The sequence below is a fragment of the Hemibagrus wyckioides genome, linkage group LG11 (assembly GCF_019097595.1).
Source record: "Hemibagrus wyckioides isolate EC202008001 linkage group LG11, SWU_Hwy_1.0, whole genome shotgun sequence".
Taxonomy (NCBI): domain Eukaryota; kingdom Metazoa; phylum Chordata; class Actinopteri; order Siluriformes; family Bagridae; genus Hemibagrus; species Hemibagrus wyckioides.
In genome coordinates, this window is record NC_080720.1 from 25,149,868 (window position 1) to 25,173,589 (window position 23,722).

The 23,722-nt window shown below is 37.1% G+C and overlaps 1 protein-coding gene across 4 annotated transcripts; it reads left to right on the forward strand.

Moving 5' to 3' along the window:
• The first annotated feature begins 694 nt into the window (after positions 1 to 694).
• Positions 695 to 21,021, forward strand: vapb (VAMP (vesicle-associated membrane protein)-associated protein B and C). Of its 4 annotated transcripts, none has more exons than XM_058403120.1 (6): positions 695 to 1,180; positions 8,209 to 8,361; positions 9,777 to 9,880; positions 14,856 to 14,936; positions 15,979 to 16,083; positions 16,442 to 21,021. In XM_058403120.1, exons 1-6 carry the CDS (start codon positions 1,123 to 1,125, stop codon positions 16,601 to 16,603), a joined length of 663 nt encoding a protein of 220 aa, XP_058259103.1. In that variant the 5' UTR covers positions 695 to 1,122; the 3' UTR covers positions 16,604 to 21,021. The 4 variants fall into 4 exon arrangements, with proteins under 4 accessions (XP_058259103.1, XP_058259102.1, XP_058259100.1 ...); XM_058403119.1 differs by having other exon boundaries at positions 696 to 1,180; positions 16,439 to 21,021; XM_058403117.1 differs by having other exon boundaries at positions 703 to 1,180; positions 15,907 to 16,083.
• The last annotated feature ends 2,701 nt before the right edge of the window (positions 21,022 to 23,722 follow it).

Below are 23,722 nucleotides of genomic sequence, written 5' to 3' on the forward strand. Positions count from 1 at the left end.
TACTCAACAAACATCAGCAATAATAATAGAAGACAAACATTTCACATTTTAATTTACATTTAGTGTTATTCTTGACCTAAGTAACACAAAAGTAAACACCAACTCAAGATCACTTGTACAAAAATCTCGTTTAGACATAAAGAGACCATTAAGTCAAAGTCTTAACCACAGAGATTTGTTGTACAGCCTAGAAAACTATTGGTTTTTGCAGTGTATTATATGCGAACACAATAAACAGAATATTTTGACATGGTTGCTTCTTTTATCACTTTAGTATATTCCAATCATTTTCTTTTAAAACGGCAATGATGGTTTTATGTTATTTTACCATTATGAAAAATTCACAAAATGCATACGGCTATATGTTGTCTCAAAGACCACCTACATTTAAACAATTTATGAATGGATTCAATAAATAAAATGATGACGTCATGTTGGCGTAAATCAGATGTATCGCCAGTGTCTGAAAGTTTTTTAAACATTGTAGTATTTTTGTGTTTATTCCTGGTAAGCATGAGGATTCGCTTAATGTTTGAGAGAGCGATAGATTGGTGTCTTGTTATTCGTCTTTTATAGATTCAGCATACAGAACCTCAGTGCCATCACCTGGACAATAATTGCTTATACAAGAACGAAACAAACATCTTTAAGAGATGGGATTTACATCATTCACAACTCATGAATTCGACTGTTCGGCATCGCTGAGAGATCCTGGAGACAGAGAGTACTGGAGGATGAGCAAACGCCCAAAATAAGTAGTGTTCCAGATGAAAACGGAGAAAGTTTTATTGTTTGTTTTGCTTATGGGGATAGCCACTCTTCACTTCCACCGTGGTTGTCCAGAGTAGACTACATCACCTCACCAGCTGTCGCTCACCATCAGTCTGACGTCACGTCGAGTCTGCCTTACGCCGCCTTTCCTACGGCATCACGGCGTTTTCAGTTCGCGCAGCGCTCTGTATCCATTTGCTGTCATTGTAGGATTTAGTAAATATCGTGGTCGAAAGGTCACGTGTTTCTAACACACTGAACCGAGCGTCAAGTGCAGCATAGCGGAACTGCGAGAGCTTTGCCAGGTCTGTTTCTGCACAGAGGTAACGCTACAGCCCGAATCGCGGGGATATGGCCAGGCCAGAGCAGATCTTGCTACTAGAGCCTCAACACGAGTTGAAATTCCGAGGTGAGTTACTACAAGCCTAGAAGGAAACACAAGACATAGATTTGGAAATAAGTTACGGAGGTCATTTACTGTAAGGAAGCGGGTCTGTGACATGGCGTTCATCATAGGCCTCGGTTTTGTAATAAATGTGGAACGCTGTGAATGTGGACTGTTGGTTTACGTTAGCTCGAATGCTATGTAGGCAAAAATGCAATTTACTTCATAGTTAATAGTAAGAGTCACAGCCATTTAGCTAGGCGGAGGTAAGCGATGTTAGCGTTAACAGTAAGTGCTCGCAGAACTAGCTGGCTTGGTAATGGATCTGTGTCCACAATGGAGCAGCATTAACTAGGCCCACTGTGCTCTTTCCATTAGACACTCGATAGTGCAAGGTCTCACTAAGAGGACTATTGGCTCACCTAACGAAACAAGATGATTATTCACGATAATTCACACAGAGATGAATTTGTGATCCTGTACTCCACGGCAGGTGTCTCTGTGAAAAATCGAAATTGTGCAATATTAAAAACATTAACGGAAGTGTGTAAACACATACACATGCATTCAGGAATCCAAACAAATATGACCAATGAAAATGTGCTGTCCACTTTTGCCTACATGCATAATTCATGTATAGGCTAATATTAATTTGTCAGAATTAATCAAAGTATTATGTAAGTAGAATAATTATCATACATCCAATTTGGAATTTTGTTTCTTCTTACCAAAGAATTTTTGGGCACTACAGCCCGTTGCTTTGCCCGGTCGCTCTTTAAACACTTTAACCATACAGTGAAGAGCCGCTAAAGTTTATGACCGCTTTCTGTACTTTATGCCATGTGCTATGACAAAACCACAGAAAGTTGTTTTCTGCATTGCTTTATTTTTTTCTAAGATCATGTGTTTAAGAGATATTATAATATTGCAATATTAAATAACTATTACCCAAAATAAAACAGTAAATACCATGAACGTACATTTAGATCCATAAATTTCTGGACAACGTTACTGTTATTTTAGCTCACTTCTACAGTATGTTGGAGTTGAAACTAAATAATAAATATGAGCGCAAAGTGCAAACTTTCAGCTTTAATTTAAAGATATTTACATCCAAATCAAGTGAACAGTGTAATTATGGCATTTATGTATATGTGGCCCCCAGACCCCCCATTTTAAGTGACCGAGAGTAATTTGACAATTACTATGTGCCTCTTATTATTTCATTTACAAATAAGCATAAGGTCTAGAGCTGATTTCAGGTTGGAATCTCTGCCTGTTAACTCTCATCAGTTTCCAAGACCTGTCAGTGCCAGTGAAGAAAGCAATTATAGGCTAAAAAAACTTAAACACACTCATAAGAGAGATGGCCATGTCAACTATTTGGCAAATTCCTAAAAATAAAGAACACATTGGTGTGCTCAGCACCAGCAAAGGGCACAAAAGACAAAAGAAAAGAACTGCGATAGATTACAAAAGAATTCTTTCCCAGAAGAACAGCTGGCAAGGTCAAGGACACCTTCCACAAGGTAGGTGTATCTGTGTCCACAATCAAGTGAAAATATCATAACAAGAAATATAGAAGGCTTACTGCAAGTTGTAAAACGAGTCTTAAAAACAGAAAGACCATATTAGATTGTCACTTTTTTAAAAATTTATAAATAAATAAAATATATTATCTACTCAGATTCAGACAAACACAAAATATTTTGGCTCAAAATATTTTGGTGATTCATGAAAGTGTTATTTAATTTATGATTGTTAGTTGAATTACTTTTGGTCCCCTTTAAAAGAGCTGGAGGGAAACCATGTTGAAAGTGCTGTAAGTCACACTCAGTCAACTTGATTTGTAAGTAAATATTCTCAAATTAAAGCTGAAATTCTGCACTTTGTGATATGACTAGTTAAATATCTAAAATATCAATACCTTTGTTATTTATGGACTTCTAACACGTTTTGTGGGGAAATGCTAAATCTTTGCTCTACACTGAAGACATTTGGGCTGTGAGATCAAAAGATTCGGATTTTAGGTTTTATTTCAGGATATTTACATGTATATTTGTTAAAAAATGAGTATGTGTGTGTGGGGGGGTCTAAATAACAATTTTACAGGGTCTAAATAACAATTGTGTTGTCTTCACCAACTTTTATAAACTACAGCATAACCTCAGCTGACTACAAAAAACAATATGTATTAGTATATGTAGTCATTGCTCCCCATTTAAACCACAACATTCAGAAACCAGATGGGGGAAAAAAAGAACGTCCAACTAGCCAGGTGTTTCTAATAAAATGTCAAGATTAATTACTCATCAAGAATTTGACTACTTCTCTAAAACCAGAACCTTTGGCTGTTTGGTATTCTGAAGCGGTCAGGAGTCTTCATGAGAGAGTTTAAACTATGACATCAAAGAAGCAATTGTTGTGCTCAACAATCTGGGTTACAAGGCAATCTCCAACCAGTTTAAAATTCAACATTTTTCAGTGAGAAGGACTGCTAAGAAACAGAGATTTTTCCATCCAGTTGCCAGTCTCCAGTCTTCCCAGAAGTGGGTGTCCACGGAAATAATAAAAAAAAAACTGTCTTTGGTAAAGCTCACATGTTTAAGAAACAGGTTCCAAAGCACTCTTCAGTAGTAAGAAATTTAATTTATTATATTTTTCTTTTACATTTAATAATAGAAACAAATTTTGTATTGGTACTACTCGGGGTATACACAATGCGGTGTTGTTTGGGGGGTGGGGGGGTGGAGTTGTTCTTGGGTAAAAACAATGCAAACACCTTTATTATCCAGATTATGTACAAATTATGCACACCTGGCTGATTCATCCCACATTGGTGTAAAAATGAGAATAGCTATGTTTTATGGTCATTGTGAATGGAACAGCTGGATGATAATATACTACATCCCCTTAAATTTCAAAAGTGAAGATTTAGAATTGCATGGAATAAGTAGTTTACCCTACGTTTTGAAAAATCCTTAGGTACATAGATCAGGAATAACACTGACCACTGACAGGTGAAGTGAATAACACAGTTGATGTTCTCATCATGGCACTGGTTAGTGGGTGGGATATATTAGGCAGCAAGTGAGCATTTTGTCCTCAAAGTTGATGTGTTAGAAGCTGGAAAAATGGGCAAGTGTAAGGATTTAAGCGAGTTTGACAAGGGCCAAATTGTGATGGGTTGATGACTGGATCAGAGCATCTCCAAAACTGCAGCTCTTGTGGGGTGTTCCCAGTCTGCAGTGGTCAGTATCTATCAAAAGTGGTCCAAGGAAGAAACAGTGGTGAATTGGCGACAGGGTCATGGGCAATCAAGGCTCATTGATGCACATGGGGAGTGAAGCTTGCCCGTGTGATCCGATCCAAAAGACAAGCTACTGTTGCTCAAAGAAGTTAATGCTGGTTCTAATAGAAAAGTGTCAGAATACACAGTGCATCACAGTTTGTTGTGTATGGAGCTATGTAGCCACAGACCAGTCAAGGTGCCCCTGATGACTCCTGTGCACAAACGAAAGTGCCAACAATGGGCACGTAAGCATCAGAACTGGACCACGAAGCAATGGAAGAAGGTGGCCTTGTCTGATGAATCATGTTTTCTTTTACATAATGTGGATGGCCGGGTGCGTGTGTGTCGCTTACCTGGGGAACACATGGCACCAGGATGTACTATGGGCAGAAGGCAAGCCGGCGGAGACAGTGTCATGCTTTGGGCAATGTTCTGCTGGGAAACCTTGGGTCCTGCCATCCATGTGGATGTTACTTTGACATGCACCACCTACCTAAGCATTGTTGCAGACCATGTACACCACTTCATGGAAACAGTATTCCCTGATGGCTGTGGACTCTTTCAGCAGGATAATGCGCCATGCCACAAAGCAAAAAAGGTTCAGGAATGGTTTGATAAACCCAACAACAAGTTTGAGGTGTTGACTCCAAATTCCCCAGATCTCAATCCAGTTGAGCAAAAAAGTCTGATCCATGGAGGCCCCACCTCACAACTTACAGGACGTGAAGGATCTGCTGCTAACATCTTGGTGCCAGATACCACAGCACACCTTCATAGATCCATGCCTGAACGGGTCAGGGCTGTTTTGACAGCAAAAGGGGGACCAACACAATATTAGGCAAGTGGTCATAATGTTATGCCTGATCAGTGTATCTTCTCTCAGACAAATAATAGCCCAGTGTTTTGCCTTATACCAAAGATTATGAATCATCTAAATTCAGAGTTCATACCCAAATTCATTATTTTTATTAACCTTCATAATTGTATGAAAATAGGGTTTTTGCTTGCTTATAATAATATAGCAGGCTCCTTTGGTTTGACTGAGTTCATTAAGGCTACGCCATGGTGTTCCACATTTTAATAACACCTGTTCAGAAAAAAAAGATTTAATGCAGAAATATTAAAAACATTAATATATTAATACCAAAATGCATATCTCAAAATACCTGTGTCTCAGCAAGTGCTTCAGACGTTTTTCCTGTCTTTGATGCCTTCTGAGGATATAAAATCATCAGGCAAAGATTGTGGTGGGCAAGTTCTGTGTTCAAGGTGTTTGGTAGGTTCTGATTTGTAATTTGTTGATATTTAGAATTCCCCTGAAACAGATACAAAAACAAATTATATTCACATTTATATTCATGGATTGAAAAAACAAAATTCAGAATTTAATGATTATAGATTTATGCACACATTAAAATGAATCCAAATGAAGAGCTGGCTTTTGTTCAAGGGTCTCTTTCACAGGTCACCCAGATCTAATGATCTCTTGCCTCTGGAAAGCAAATGTCGTCATCATTTTTTTTTTTTTTTAAGGATGTCTTGTTTCTGATCTCTGATTAGTTTAAGGGTGGCTTTTTGTGGCAACTTTTCAACATCCGCTAAAGATGAAGGTGTCTCTCAAAATCAGGGTCTTTATATTGTATGCTAAAGTTTTCATCCAAATACAGCTTTCAAAACTTCTTAAAGGTATTCAGTGAATTCAGGATGACTAGCGAGTGTGACCTTCCATGTAATATTGGTATCAACAATGACGTATAGTATAATCACTGATGAGAAAGAGGTTGCCATATTTCTCTGGAATCAAACCGCTAAATAATATAATGATTAGTAGCATTGTGTACTACACAAAAAAGTATGTCTTAAAATAAGTATTCATTGGCGCCGAAGTACTTGCATTCAGAAAAGTTAGCACTGCTTCAGCAGGATGTATCTCTTGGTGGTCAGCAGTAATTGACCATCATTGAGGTAACCATGATGGTGTCATATAAATCCAAAATCTGAACAACAAAGTCTCCTTTATGTTGGTGAAGGTTCATAACAACACAGATGTTCAACATACCATCATTCATACAAATCACAAAGCAGTGAAACAGTGTTATGCACAATATAGAACTGAGAAAGCCCAACACGTGCTCCTGTAGATTCCAGGGACATTGTCTGTACCATCTACAGTGACCCTAAGTATAGTATAGCTTTTGCTCCTGGTTGTTTTGTTTTTACACTGTCTGGAATTGTCGAGACTAACACTGATGTCACACTTGATGTTTGTGTGTATGATGGCACAAGTGAAATAAAATGTTCTTGAAGTTATGGGTATCATTTACTCTTTTGAGGAATCTATGTTTACCCTCAAACTGCATTGTACAGAGATGCACTGATGGCCAAGAACACATTATAACGTTTGGGTAGTGCTCAAATAGCGATATTTAGGACAGAAATGCAATTTAGGGAAAACCTCAACTATTTTTGTAAGCAGGAATTATTCAGGCTCTCAGCACTCTGGGTGAAAACGTCACTAATAGGCAAAAGCCGCCACAAGGGGGCGTTTTTGTTCACATTGAAAAATGTGGTGATAAGTGAAACTATTATCTGAAGTTACATTTATTTCAAACTTTGCTTATAGTTGAAACATCATAAAATACAATTTATGTTGACTTAAATCTTTTGTTAGATGTCAGTCTCCAAAAATTAATATATACTCTCAAGCATGGTAGTAGAGGGTGATGATTTGGGGGTTTTTTTGTTTGTTTTTTTTGCTTCCACAGGACCTGGGGAAACTTATAGACATTAATACAACGTTGAATGCCATATATACCAAAATATTCTTGCGACAAATTTAATCTGTCCAGCAGATTTGATCTGTTCAGCACTGATGCGAAATTTGGTCATGCAACAGGATAATGATCCCAAGCACAACAGTAAATTTTCTGAATTTTCCAGACCTCACTTCATTGAGATGCAGGGACGGGGTATTAAGACAGCTGTGCATAAACAAACGGCTGGAAACAAGATGTGAACTGATGTAATGCTCTGAAGCACAGAGCCAGAATTTCTCCAAAACAGGACTGAGACTGACAGAAAATAAGCCCACCTGGTTTCTTAATGTTTACTTTTTTGGAATAAAATGACTACTTTTTTTTTTTTCTGAAAATAACTAATATATATATTTTTTACCCAAGGTTAAACCATACAATTGCTATTTAGCCCATGATAAATAAAAACAAAGAACTGAAGATGGCTGTACTTTCTTTTTCCCTTAATTGTACACAGAGATAAAAGGAAATATTTATAATAACTGTCTCACTTCATATGAAACTAAATGTAGACAATGTGTTAATTTAGAATGGTTATTCAACCAACTGGAGCTACCTGTGCATTCAAGGCTTTGAACACACACCTTCCAGTCAATCAAAATCAAGTATTCAGACAGGTGTGTGTGTGTGTAAATTGAGTTGAGTTGACTTGCTGAGAATTGGAGCCCCATTTGTTACTATAGAAGCCACCATTTTCTGAGAAGACTTTCCACTATATTTTGGGAAAATGGGTGTGGATTTGTGCTCATTCGGCTATAAGGGAATTTGTGAGGTCATGTTCCAGTTTATCCAAAAGATGTTCAAGGTTCTATGCACGCCAGTAGAGTTCTTCCACACAAATTGTATATAGCATAGATAGATACTACATTATACTCTACTATACTAGAGATTTGAACCAAATATATAATGAATACAAAACCATTTAATTGCCCTCTGTCTGTTTTTAGGTCCATTTACAGATGTGGTGACCACAACCCTGAAGCTTTCTAACCCCACAGATAGAAATGTGTGCTTTAAAGTGAAGACCACTGCACCACGTCGCTACTGTGTGCGTCCAAACAGTGGAGTGATCGAAGCAGGAACCTCTGTTAATGTCTCTGGTAAATAAACCATTGGATCATGTTGCACATAAATTGATAACGTATTTAAAAATTGAATTAGATTGAACAATTTTCATGGAATTTATCCTTAAGAGAATTTGACATTGCTCTGTGCAGAGATTTATATGATCATATCTTTTAAGCAATTGTATGTTATTTGTCACTCGAAAAGCATAATTTCTATTAATGCTGACTCAATTCTTGTTTGCAGTAGGTATTTTTGGTTGCGTCCTCCTTCCAGCACAAAAAAAACACATAAGTAATCTGGCAGTAATAAGATATAGGTGAGAATGATCTGCCAGTTCAACTCACTGCCTAGCTGACCATAACTGAAGCTTAACTATACTCCCCCTTCACCACCTCTTTGGTATTGGGTCTCCAGCAGGCCACAGTTGATGCCGACTTGCCGACAATCTGGGGACACACCTGCCCATGATGCAGTACTTACTACTACCTACTTCTATGGAAATGCTGTGAGACCTTCAGCTTATCAAGGATTAATTAATTTTGAAGAGGATCTTGATCATTAGAAGAGGACACAGTGGCAATTGTTTTTAACATGAAACAGCATTTCCATATAGCTCTTCAGTACGAATAATATGGGTTGTCTCTTCCGTGGTTTAAGTGTTTTGCATCACTTGATATAGCCTATATGTAATTACAGACCAATCTAGGTGGGTATAAGATCTGAGGGGAATACACTCAAATTGTGAAGGTGGGGAGGTTTGGTTACAACCTGAGTCCTTTGTGAAACTCCTGGCCAGAAACCCTGTCTGGGCTTTGCTATTTCCAGCTATACCACTTGTTATAGCAGGCATTGAAAGCATAAAGAAACACAAGTATTCTGGTGGTAATTAGAGTTAGGTGAGAATCATCTTATGTTACCTGCTGGTTCAGCCCACATCCACTTTGTTTGCAGCTGACTCACGACCATGTCCCCCTGCACGAATATGTTTATATGCAATGTCTCTGCCTCACCTCAGGTCTGTCACATCTGTTCAGTGTACTGCTCTGTTCACATGCCCCAGAAAATCATGACCTCCTAAAATCTAAAATAGCCTCTAATATTAAATGTAAACAAAGCAGTGTGGAAGACTGCCAAAACTAAATGATGAAAGATGCAGACCAAAATGCTTGCCTAAATGATAGTCGTTATCATTATATTTCTAGAGACAAATTTGAGTTAAATTGAGTACTGTCTGGGGAAAAAAAGCAGTATATTTCAGTAAAAAAAAAGCTACCTTTAATTGACATGACATCAGATAACATCACAAGTACAGATTTAAAATAATACTGTTTATAGTGAGAGATTTATTCCAGAATGAAAAAATACTCTAATGTTGACACGTCAGTTGTTGGTAGTAAAAATGTTTTTGCCCATTTTCAAATAAATTCCTGATGTGTTTTTTTTACAGTTATGCTGCAGCCATTTGATTATGACCCCAATGAGAAGAGCAAGCACAAGTTTATGGTGCAGTCATTAATGGCCCCACCTGACATGACTGATATGGAGGGTCTGGTGAGTACTCATCCAGAATCAGTAAAGACTAAATCTCAGAACTGTGTGGAATAAGCAGTGCACCTGCAGTATCTTTAATGTTATATTGCTATTTTATTACCACAGTTTACCAGTAATTATATGATGACCATACGTTTGCAGATCCCTGACCCTCACACCAATATTTGCCTATGAACATCCCATTTCAGATTTGTCTAGGAAGGCTTTCCCCTTAATTTTGGAATATGGCTGTGGGGATTTGCCCATTCAGTCACAAGAGTATTAGTGAGGTCAGGCACTCCTATCAGGTGAGAAGGCCAGTATATACAGTCCCCTCTGAAAGAATTGGAAATGCAAGGCCATTTTTGGGGGGTTTGAACATATGATGTATATGATTAGATGAAAATCAGCTTTAATTTCCTGATATTTATATTTAGATGCATTAAACAACTTGGATCATGGCACCTTTTGTGGCAGACCAACTTTTAGGTGAGCAAAAGTATAGAAACAGATTTTCTCAGAGAAATGAAAACTTAGTATTTAGCAAACTTAGTAAGTTGCATTCTTCATTTGTGTTTCTTTTCCAGGTTTGTACTACAGCTTCTTTCAGCTGTTTGTTTTGGGTGGGGAGGGTTAACTTCAGTCTGCTCATCAGGAGGTGAAATGCATGCTCAATTGGGTTATGGTCTGGTGACCATCCTTAAACCTTCCACTTTTTCCCCTTGATGTTCTTTGTTGTGTTGGAAATGCGGTTTGTATCATTTTCTTGCTGTATTATGAAGTTCCTACAAATTTGATTGACTTCTTTGTAAGTTGGCAGACAGTATGTTTCTGTACAGTTCTGAATTCATTATGCTGCATCGAGTTTCATCATCAATAAAGATTAGTGAGAATGTTCCAGAAGCAGCCATGCAAGCCCAAGCCATGACGCTATTAAGCTTGTATGTTTTGGATCATGAAAAGATCCTTTTTTCTCTCCACACTTTAGGTTTTAATCACTTTGTTAGAGTTTTAACTTGGTTCCATAACTCATGTGCTGTCTGTGTATTTTATCAATGCTAACTATGTATTTTGCATATTCACCTTCCAATTCTTACAGCTGATGAATCCTTTGCATGTGGTATGGCCTCTATATTTCTGCTCTCAAAGTATTTTTTAAACAATGGATTATGGTACTTTCAGCCCGTCCCTATTTTCCCATGAATTTCAAATTGCTGTATTAGCAATGTGTGTAAAATGGCTATGTTCAATTTTCCCTTTTCTTAGCTTCACAATGGCTTGCTATTCTCCCACATACAGCTCTCTGGAATTCATGCTGGTTAATCCTTTTTAACAGCAAATGCAGTCTTCACAGGCAAGACTCGGGGCGCAAACTAAAAGTATATATTTAGAACTATTAACTGTTCAAATAGGCAATCTAACAGGACACACTAGAAGTTGTCATGACATCCTCTCAGTAGCAATGTTTTGATCACTTGAAAAATAGGTGGGTTCAAACAAAAGGTGCCATGAGCTAAGTTCTTTACATATAGCTATAAATATCAGGAAATGAAAGCTGAAATTCTTATGTCTTCCTCATCTATCTGTCTGTCTGTGCTTTTAATCTCAAATCTAAATCTCTCCAGTGTATAGCAAAAACAACTTAATTTGTCTTGCCACCCCAGTACTTTTAAAGGGAACTGTGTGTATATATAGGCTATCAAATTCACCCCAAAGGTATTATGTGGGGTTAAGATCAGAGGTCTATAAAGGGCACTCCGATTGTTCCACACGAGCTTTAACCTGCACATATCTCTAGTTGAGACCAATTATGGACCAGGGTGATACACAAGTCATGAGAGGCAGAATTTACACACTATGCTGACCCTAGAGATCCAACTTGGCATCTAAGGTGGAGGATTTACCATGGCCAGGGTGAATTCGTCAGCACAAACTAATATAGACAACTCCTGATCAGACAGGTAGAAAGAGAAGAACAGGATGTATTACCCTAGTTGCTAAATAGTTTTAGATAATAAAGACGGTGACATAAAATAACTAGCCAATCCCCGCTTGGTTCAACTCATTTTGAGAATTTGTCAACAATTACTAGCAGATATTTAAAATTTCAAACTGATGGCAAATGCGTAAAGTCAAGTTGCAGGCTTTGAAAAGGAGGAGGTAAGGCATCATGTTTAGCTGTTTAGCCTTGTACATTGGCCCTGGCATAAATAAGATGAGGATTAGTTTAGCAGTCATTTTAACAACCAAGATGCAAAAATGTTCTGATATGCTGCAAATGCCCCCTCTTTGTGTGACATACTGCCAAAATTTAAATGCAACTGAAAAGGCTCTACAAAGACCAACAACTGTAAAGCGAGTGTGTTTGTGTGGAATAGAGGATAAGATTGAACTGACATCGGGTACCTGTGGGCTGACCACTAGAACCAAAACAATACATCTGAGGTCTTGGGTGAAGTGGCGCCCTCATTACCGTTACATTTCCGCAAAGGGTTGATGGGTGTGGTTGTAAAAACCACTGGATGATGTCACCCACCCCTTCTTCCTACTCCTGGGATAGTAAACAGGGGTCTGGGACCAAAGGTTAGCGACATATGGGGTAACCTGAATGTACCGTATTTGATTGGAATGGGCCGCCCAATGTCTGCATGGAATGCTTCATGAACAACAAGGCTGTCCATGTCCAGGCATTTCAGGAGTCACCACAGAGGAGAAAGAATTAGCTGGAGTACAGAGAACAAAATGGCCCTGCTCTAAAGAGAGAGAACAGCAATGTTTAGTGCAAGTTGTTTTATGTTATTTTTATTTTATCTAGTGCCAACCTAAGAATGCTTAACAGAATACAGTGAAATTCAAGGCCAGTTAATTGTGCATATCAAGTTTGTTGTATCAAGTACAAGTAATTTTTTTGAAACACAAATGATGCTGCTTATCCATGTTAATGACATTATGTATGCATTATAGTAGCAAGCCCACAAACTGCAAATAAATCTTACTTAATTGCAGATGCTTGTAACATGCACCACACATGTTTAAATAAATAAAAACACCATGTAAAATAAATATAAAAATACAACACACAAAATTATACGTTATGTACTAAAAACATAATTGACTTCTGAAACTTTGGCAACCAGTTTGTCTGTATTACCCTCTCTTTTTAACATTTATCTATAATTACATTAAACATTGCTGAAGTAGCCATTTCCATTTTATATTGTCCTTTCAATATGTTTCTAAGGTATTTGAATACCTGCCTGGCGCCATCAGCTTTGGCTTTTACTAAATGTATATGTCTTTTTACAATGGCCATAAATCAGACAGTTCCCACCTGATCTACACATTTTGCATTAGGTCAGAAGATGCGTCATTAATTGAAACGTGTCATTATATGGCTTCTGCAAACTAACAACTAAGACATCACTAATGCAAAAGACAAAACAAATGAAAATCTGATGCAGCTAGCCACAGGAAACCAGTAGGGGATTGTAAGCAATATGGTGCAGTGTGAGAAATTGGGAAGGTTGAAAATTTGTGCAGCTGCATTATAGATCGTTGCAAAGGTCGAATGGTGTGCAGAGGCAAGTTGTAGTAGTCTAATCTCAAAATGACAAGGGACTGAACACCTGAGTGTTCTTTGTGTGTAGAAATGGATCTTTCTGATGTTATAAGTGGGAAAGTGTCAAATTCTGAACATGTCAGTAGTCAGGGTAGAAATGAAGGCTTGATGGATTTTTTAAATTATATCATCAAATAAAAACTGGCATTATCAGTCAGAGATGATGGAGAAGGAGCAGTCGGTAGTTTATGAAGTGACAAAAAAAGAATGTGTGGAGTTTGGATCTTCTCTAGAAACTTTCAGGATTTCCCTGCAGATAAAGCAGATGTCACATCAGATGATAACAAGAAGACTGGAGTTTGTCAGAGAAGAGGATGACATTTACATTTACTGCATTGGTCAAACGCCATTATCCAGTGAAAATTACAAAAGTGCTTTGAAGTTTCTGCCAATGAATATATCATTATTGGTCACAGGTCACAGACTAAGAATAGCATCAATCTAAACACTCTGTTGGTAGGTAATTTAGCAACATATGTAAAGACAACTATTTTCTCCCTCAAGGATAGTGAAAGGGTTGCTGTTTGTTGGAAAATACTGAGGAGCATGTCCATTAACTTTAAGAATTTATTTAAGTCTTTTAGAGGATCAAGAGGGTCGCAGATGACCGCGAGGAGAAGGTTGATCAGAGAGGTAACTTTGTGGAATTTGAAAGAAGAGTTGTTAAAATGATATAAGGGAAAGAGGTGTGAGGGTAACAGCAAACCTGTACCACCATCCTTCCCAGTTTCTATTTGAATATGTGGAAGCATAAACTGGGACTGTGACAACGGTAGAGTGTCCTGATGAGGGTACTGATAGATAGGTCTCTGGTATGTAGAGGTGAGCTAGCCTAACAGCAGTCTGCATAATATACCTTAAATATGCCCACAATTTACAATTTACTGAGACTACCCTTGATTAGACACCTGAGAAAACTAATTAGCATTGACCTGTTTAATTAATTAGCACAGACACCTCTAAACAACACTACAGAATCAAAAATACTACCAGCTTAAGGCCATAGCCAACAGTCAATAGCTAGTACACAAAGGTCAGAATACTACTTTACTAGTTAAAAATAAAGTCATGATAGAACAGCTTAAAGAACCTGCTTCTGTCCTCTGCCATTATAAATGGGAATTTTTTTTTTTTTCCTCGTACTGGTGATATGAATGGGGAAAATGGAAATGTTTGTTCCTTGCTGGATTGTGAAGGGAGGCAAATTAGCCCAGGGTTAAATGTCACATTATACACGTAATATATTATAATTGTAGAATTATGACAAGTGTGTGTAACCAGTCATTCAGTCACAGGAACCTCTGTATCTAGTTAATATTGCATAACATTCTCCTGTCTACATCTTTCACTATTTCTTTTTTTCCTTTTCTCATGCAGTGGAAGGAGGCCAAGCCAGAGGAACTGATGGACTCTAAGCTACGATGTCTCTTTGAAATTCCAAATGAGAATGAGAAAACGGTAACAATACTTCTAATTAAAAAACATAAGATCCCCCTGACCAAGACACTATGGAATTGTTTGTGTAAATGTGAAGACACATGATGTATGCTCACTTTCCATTTTATTATCACCATCTGTACAACTATACATTCATGGAGTTGTCTAAACAGAAACTGATGTGGTAGCACAATGCAAAAGATCATGCAGATACAGGTCAAGAGCTTCTGGTAATGTTTGCATCGAACAGCAGAATGGAGGGTGTGATCTCTGTGACTGTAACTGCAGCATGGTTGCTGGTATGAGTATTACATATACTACTGATTTTCACACAAAATAATGAACGATGCAAAACGCATAACAATGTCCTGTGAGTAAGAGTGGTCAGAGAAAACTGGTCATACTAGTTTGTGCTGATAGGCAGTATATAGTCAGTCTATACATCTGTGGTGAGCTGAAAAGCATTTCAGAAGGCAAACAGAACAGACTTTAAGGTAGGTTGACTACAACTGCAGAAAACAAGATTCCACTCCTGTCAGCTCAAATGTCTGTTCTTGGCTAACAGGAGTGGAGCCTGATGTGGTCTTCTGCAGTTGTAACCCATCCAGTTTTGTGCATGCTGATATAACTTTCATAATGGTGGTAAAGAGTAATAACATGAGTACTATATCCTTCCTGGCAGTTTGAACCAATCTGACCATTTTCCTCTGGCCTGTCTTTATTGACATGGTACATCCACCCTCAGAACTGGCACTCACTGTTTTTTTTCCCGCATCATAATGTGTAAAATTTGCGCGTACAAATCCACGGAGTTCAACAGTTTCTGAATAGTGTAGCCATTCTGGCTCTCCGTACCAAGTCACTGAGATCACTCTTAAATGTACTCAGTAAGTGTTTTTAAAAAAAGTGTGTATGTATATTGACTTTCTCCTTTTAGATGAGCAGACTTATCTTGTGTGTGTGTTTGTGTGTGTGTGTAAACTGTTCATAGCATGATATGGACACCAGCAAGATGATTTCCTCTAGTTTTTTAAAATCGGATTCTTCCACGTTGTCCATGAAGATGGGGTCCAATCTGGATGATGGAGAGGTGAAGAGGATTATGGAAGAGTGCAGAAGACTTCAGGTGGAGGTGCAGCGACTAAGAGAAGAAAACAAACAGATCAGGGTAATGTGTCTGTGAAGATTCTCAGTCATCCAGGTGTGGTTATCTGGAAGTTGAGTCATGTCAACTGGAAGAGTATACAAAGGAATATACTCTTCCAGTCTGAAGAAGCTGCTCGGATGAGAAGTGAAACCTTTCGATCTATCTTTCGATCTAGTCATGTCTAACTGGAAATCAGTCCAGTTGACATGACTCCACTTCCAGAGATCTCAGGGTAATGTTTGTTTCATAGACTAACTAACAGATAGCTTGAAATTTATTAAAGAAAAAGAAATGTATGACAAGATGAAGGATCATTAAATACTGTAGAAAACTGTATAACTGTTGCTATTTATAATTGTCGCTACTTCCTCCATAGCAGGAAGATGACTGTCTGCGGATGAGGAAGAACACAGTGATGGCAGCTCAGCATTCCACACCTTCATCTGTCACTGTGAAGGAGGAGGGCTTGAGCATCAGGGTCATTGCTATAATTGTGTTGTTCTTTGTCATCGGCGTCACTGTAGGGAAGTTGTTCCTGTAAAGATAAGGGAGAGTTTAGTGACAGCATGCAATGTGAATGAAACAAACCTAACAAAATGTATTTTGATGCTGAATATCCAGTTGCAATGCCATATCATTTTTGGATAGTGCTGGGTCACTGAATTATGTAAAATGAAAAGAAACATTATTCCACCTTGTGTGCAAAATATAAATTAGGGGAATACATCAACCAAGCACTGTCCCTGTAGTGACAAAATGACATCATTCAGGCCATTCACGAAACTATTTTAGAAACAGTAGTGCTAAAAAATTCATACCAAGCTGTTATCTGATATACTGTCATCTGAACTGCAGAGTTAAATTAAGGTCAGTTAAAAGTTATGCCTGTTTTGTTTAGACAGAGTGCAGAAGCTTATTACATTTACTTACATTTACACTTAAAGCTCTTTTAAATATATGACCGTACAAATGATTATTTATAAATGTATGTGTTTGTGTGTGTGTGTATATATATATATACATATATATATATATATATATATATATATATATATATATATATATATATATATATATACATATATATCTCCACACACATACAATGAATATTAAAAGGCTACATGCCCCTGTTGAAATGACGGTTGTTGGTTGGTTGGTTTTTTAAAAGTTAAATTGTCAGAATTTTTCTCACCCTCAACATGAAGTTACAGTGTATAAATATTGTGTAAAAGAATAAAAAAATATTGTAGGGAAAAAATGGAAAATAAGCTTACAGTAAACCTTTTCTGCACACCTGTAAGGTAATACTTGGAGCACTTTGTGATTTTAATACACCACACAGTCTTTTTGGTTAAGAGTCAGGCAGTGTGGCACATCTTGACTTGGTAATATTTTCCCTCTCTTTCTTTCAAAAACATTCTGGATCTATGAGATTGTAAGGGCATGTCCTGTGCACAGCGTGGTATTTTTACCTATTCATAGTCCAGACATGAAAAATATGAGATCGTTGTCACAATCTCAGTATCAGTACTTTTAAGATATTCCTGCTGCTCCTTTAATATTACTGTAGTTTTTCTCTTGTCCGTTTTCAGGGACGTCCTGCTCTTGGTGGTGTGTGGTTTTAATTTTTCTGTTTGTTGATATACCATGCCCACTTTATATGATTTTTCTGAACCATGTCTTATGTCGGATGAAACCAAGAAGATATGAAAATACTACGGAGACCGATGTTTATTTGGGATTAATCAGAACAATTTTCTTGATGACATCTGTAGTATAATAATTACTAATGGACATAAGATTGAATGTGATTGGTTGATTCTGAACACACACACAGCCACATCCCTAATTATAAAATGGTGTGCAGCCTTATGCAACCCGGTTATTGAAACATTTTTCTGTTTTTACCTAAAATGTTTCCGATTGCTTTTTGTTTCATTTTTATGCATTGTAACTTCAAATCAAGGGTGAAAAGAAAACTCATTTTAATAGGGCTGTGTAGACTTTGTATATCTATTGTCTATAATTCATGATGTGTCTATGAACTCGAACCTTCTATACAAAGTTCATTAATTAACCCAGAGAGGAGTAAGGCACAGAGCTGATGTCAGAAAAATGCTTCCAGTGTTGATCTTGAGCTCGGGGCAGATAAACTTCCCTATAGTGTTGGTTTCAATATTTCTTCATCTTTTTTCTTTTTATGGTTGATACTGTAGTGTCTGATAGTGTGTCTATTAGTTTATCTTATCAACTAGGGCATAAACCTATTTGTTTGGATTTTTGTTTGGGGTTTTTTTGGAAATATTTATGTTTTTGTTTGTTTACATATTATATTATATATCTATAGACAGCTACTTTGTCTAAGCAATGACAAAGCTGTAGTTTCTGATTTATTAAAAGAGGTGTGGTTGGTAGCCGATTCCCTTGGAGATGCTCATCAGAAATAAACTTGCCCTTCCAACACTATCTGCAACAACTTAGCAACCTGAAAAAGGCCTATAGGTTAATGCTGTAGCTTCAGTAACCACTACCCTACCCAGTGGTGTCTCCTGTATCCAGTACTGTTCATGCACAGTCAGTTTCATAAATATTTGGAAATTGAGGAAGATGTTATTTTAGTTGTCTACCACACAGTAGATTGGAGTCGAACTTGGCTAATTAACAGACTTTTAGTTTTAAGGGCATTTACAGTCATGTAAGGAACCCACAAACATCACCAAATATTGGGTTTTTTCACTGGTGATGCTCAGCCAGGCATTTACTGAAGCTTTCTTCTGTTACTATTGGTTCTTGGGTCATTTGATTCCTGTTTTTTTTTTTTTCTTTTTTTTTAAACAAGTGAAATGCATGCTCAATTGAACAGTGTGGCTCTGCAGATTTACCCATTCAGCATTAGTGAGATCAGGAAAGGAGGCCTGGGGCATAGTTGGCATACCAGTTCATCCAAATGGTGTTCGGTGGGGTCGAGGTCAGGGCTCTGTATTACCCACATGAGTTCCTCCACTGCAGTCTTAGCAAATCATGTCTTCATGTACCTTATTTTTGCACAGGGTTACTGTCATGTAGGAAGAGGTTTCAAGCCTTTAGAATAGGCCCCTTTCCCTTTCAGTGAAGGAAAATTGTAATGCTACAGCATGCAAAGCAAACCCTCTACAATTTTGTGGCATCAGTTTGGGAAAGGTCCAGATATGGGTTATGTATCCAGAAAGTACACCAGTACCTATGTTCTTTGTAAGAATATACCAAATATTTAATTTGGCCATACCTAAAATCGTTTGTTTGGACATCAGAAGGAGCATTAACAGTGTAAGACATTACATATGCAAATGGAACATACTCCTAGACATTTAATCTGCTTATCTGTAATCAGTTATTATGAGTAAGTAAATAAGGCTTGCAGGTGTGTTGGGGGGGGGGGGGTTCAGATGAACAAATAATATATAGAATATATAAACAACACTATAATCCTTACGTTGTTCACTTTTTTTGCACTCATACATTATTTATCTACAATATGTTGTGGTAGACTAAAAAATAATCTCTGAAAATATCCAAATATTTATGGACCTGGCTGAATTTTTAAGCCTGAAGGTATTAAGACAATTGCATGGCTGAGAATTAATCTTATGGTGTGTTTTTGTTGTATGTTAAACACTGTTTATTCTGCTGCATTAGGCTTTCAAGTTGCTGTACTATTGAAAGACCTCTGATTTTAAAATTTTTTCATGTTTTTTGAGAGATCCTTTCATTTACGCTATGAATAAAGCCTTTTATTGCACAGCACTGTTTCTGTAAAAGGAATGCACTATATATAAAGAATATTTTCTCAGTATCTGTCCATGAAACAGTCTTTTCCCCCAATTATTCAGTGTTTGATCCATGAACAATAATCTAAGAATTCATCATATGCTTTATTACACAAAGTTTTCCCCAAGGAGGTAAGTAAACTGTTTTGTATGAAAAAATGAATACTAATATCCGTAGTGAAAAGTCTATTAATGTGTAAAAATACTTCCCACCTTGTTAGGCTATACGTCATTAAAGAATTAAATAAAGCCACAAATGTTAAATGGTTTAATCCTGTTTTCTGTTTCTAATGTCAGTTATAAAAACATGTACTATATTGCCAGGATAAGACACATTTTATAATTTTTTATTATAAACATATTATTTGTGATAGACGTGAGGACATACAGTACTCTGTTGTTAAGTGGATAGCTCACTTTAGGTTATTGTTCAGTTTTAGACTCTCATAATTTTTTTTTATTTAGTAAAGATACCTTAGGCACTGTGGAATGCAGGGTCAAAGGGTCAGATATATATAAAATGTCAACATTATGTCAGGTCAGAACAAAAGGACATACATTATTACTTAATGGTATTGTGCTCATATACAGTTTTTTTATTTGCTTGAAGGTGACTATACTATAATACATATGGGTAATTCATTTATTTAAAGTGGTGGCCCCAGTGTGTGCCCCTCACCCCTCTTCCTGCATTACTGTATGAATTAGAGCCTACTGTACTTCTTAGAATACATATTGTGATTGACCCATCTAGTATGTTTGTGTATATGGCTTGCAGTGTAGTTCAACACATCAGATGTTGATGAGGGAAAGTTGTTGAATTCTGGAAAGAAATGTTAATGTAAATCAGTTTATTGTTTTAGATTTCATTTGTATTATGTATTTTATAAAAATTTACATGGAAATATTCAATATGATGTCCTGTAAGAAGCCAATTTGACAACTGTGAATGCTGTAAATTGGTCATGTTGCAGGATAACTACTGCTTTGCATAGGAGGATGCCTCTCCCACCCACAGAGCAAGGCTCCCATTTTGCTTCTTTTGGCACCTGGTTATGGATGATTGTGACATTGTCAGTTTTTGAATATGCAATCTGCAGAAAATAAAGACACTTTTTTATTGGGCCACTCTGGAGTTCAATAATAAGACTAATCATCCTTTTTTGATTGATTGATTGATTGATTGATTGATTGATTGATTGATTGATTGATTGATTGATTTGGTCTTCATAATGTTGTCTTCTCAGCTGTAGTCTCTAGCAAACTGGGGTCTTCCAGGAACAGGTCATGTCCATCAATATTTGGACATTGACAATTATTGTTATTTTATCTGTCTACCACAATATATTGGAGAAGAAATGAAATAATGAACATGAGCTCAAAGTGCTTGAAGTTTTAATCTGTGGGTATTTATATCCAAGTCCAATGAACAGTGTACAGGAATATAATACTGACCAAAAGTAATCAGGCATTCACTGTTCATTCATATCTTTGTCAAAGACAACTATCAGGAGAAGGCATTTACAATATTAAATAATAAATATTGTATAAATACAATATGTCAGACAACCAGATCACTTTTACTAGATTATTATGATCATTGCCATGTACAGTGTGCTGTAGACAATGAGATTAAATAAAAAAAATATATGTATGACATACAAGAGGTATATAAAGTGCAACAGGATTAGGAAGCATGGAGACACTTGGTATGGGAAACATTTGGGGTGCATACACAAATGGCAGCAAAACTGATATAATCTTCTGAACCAAGAGTCTTTTAAAATGACAACAGGTGTAATTTACCCAAGAACACTTTTTGCACTATATATCTAAAACATGATTTATTTTTACGTAAACTTAACATATATTTTTAGTATAGTCTTCAGATTCATCTTTGCTATCAGGTTTATTTTTTAAACATATCTTTGTTTATACTTCTTGTGACAATAGGCTGTCTCACCCCTGTTGCAACCTAAAGCTTGTGCCCCTTAAAGTGTTGAAGGCAGCGAGTGTGTAGGCTCAGACAATTGCAAGAGAAATATTTCAATCACTAGAGCACACTCCCACCACACTCACAGGAAGAGATTTTTCCTTAATGGAAATAAGGGAGCAGAGAGGGTAACCAGGCTGTGCAACAATCTATGACAAGCCTATGCCAATGGAACCTGAACCCCAGGCCCTTTTCAGCTCATGAAGGCCTCGCTTACTGGCTGATTTGTGCATCAAAAGATACCATCCCAACATTAACTTACCTTCTGTTTTATATATACTCACAGGCCACTCAGGAGGTTAACTTTGGAAGGGAAAAGAAAGTCGATAATTGAACACCAATGGGCACAGGTATCAGAGATGGAGGAATAAAGCCTGACAGAGTCTTAGCCACCTCATATTTCCTCATAAAGAGTAGTGCCTACTACTTGTCTCATGTTCATTTAACTAAGTGGAAAAAACACATGAAACAAACTTAAATGGCCCAAGAACGAGGCTATAACCACCCGGTGTAACACTATTCTTGAAAAAGGAATTTGACAGAGAAGAGCATTCAGTATAGTATTTGAGTAGAAAGCTGAGCCAGAGGGAAATGTGATGACAGGCTGTCCTGCTCACAACACAAATGTAAACTGTCTATTAGACTAGCATTTATTATTTCCTGCTGTAACTGCTTTAGAGAACTATAGGGGAGATATGTAACAGATCTTCTAGATATAACTGATCTACTTCACTCTTCTGGCATATATACCTGATGATTTCTCAATAGAAATTTTCCAATTAATGATATGTGAAAAAGGCATCAATCTCAAACCTACTAATTATAAAAATATATAGAATGCCTATACATTGTCAAATCCTTAAAAAGGATGTTGCATTTATTTGAAATGCTTCTACTGTTATTAATGTTATGGGATCAGTGCATGAGGTTCAGACACATTCTGCACCTTTTGTCAAATTCATGTTACGGTGCATCCAGGGCAAAAGCCTGTCTCTTATTAAAGAAAAAAATAAATTAAATAAAAAGCCTGTATTTTATAGTTTCCATTCACGTTTATGCAGATATAGCCAGTTATGCAAACTATTTTTGGTGTACATGTACAATGCCCATTGTACATTGCACAATAACTGCATAAACAAATATGCAATCAAAACTTATATTGTGTAGGCAATACCAATCAAAAAAAGAATATCATGTTTATGACATGGATAATGGACATGGAAATGAGTCAGATGAAACGCAAAACACATTAAATCAACAGACAGATGCTGTAAGATATTTATTTTCCTGTAGATGTCGGTGTGAAGCTGGGTCAAAGGAGCTCCGAGTCATTTTTACTTCTAATGTGTAATTGGTTCAAAAAATTTCCTTCTGCACAATGAGTAGTGTAAATGTATTGAAGAACATAAAGACAAAGGGGAAATCCAAAAACTTAATAAACCGGAAAAAAGGCAAAATAATAGGCGTAAATATTTAAGTGTTTTTTTTACTGAATGGGTGAAAAGGCTCGGTATTCGAGGGGGCAGTATTGCTGGACACGTGTGCCTCGTATTTGGGTGAACATGAGCTGAGTAGTCCGTATTGTACTGCTGAGAAGTGGAGTTCAACTGGTGTTTATTTATCCTGCGATACATTTTTATTTTATTTTTTTGTGGTGATTTTATGACTGTTTCAGAGTGATGCGCATCAGATTAAGAGGAGAGGCGGATGAAGTGATGCACTCACCCTGCCCAGTGCTTACTGTACACTCCTCTGGGGGCAGTGTTATGATCTTGGGGTTGCGTGAGTTGGTCAGATCTATATTCAGCAATTTATGTGCCAAAAGTGAGGTCAGCTGACTGCCTGACTGAGTGAGCAGTGG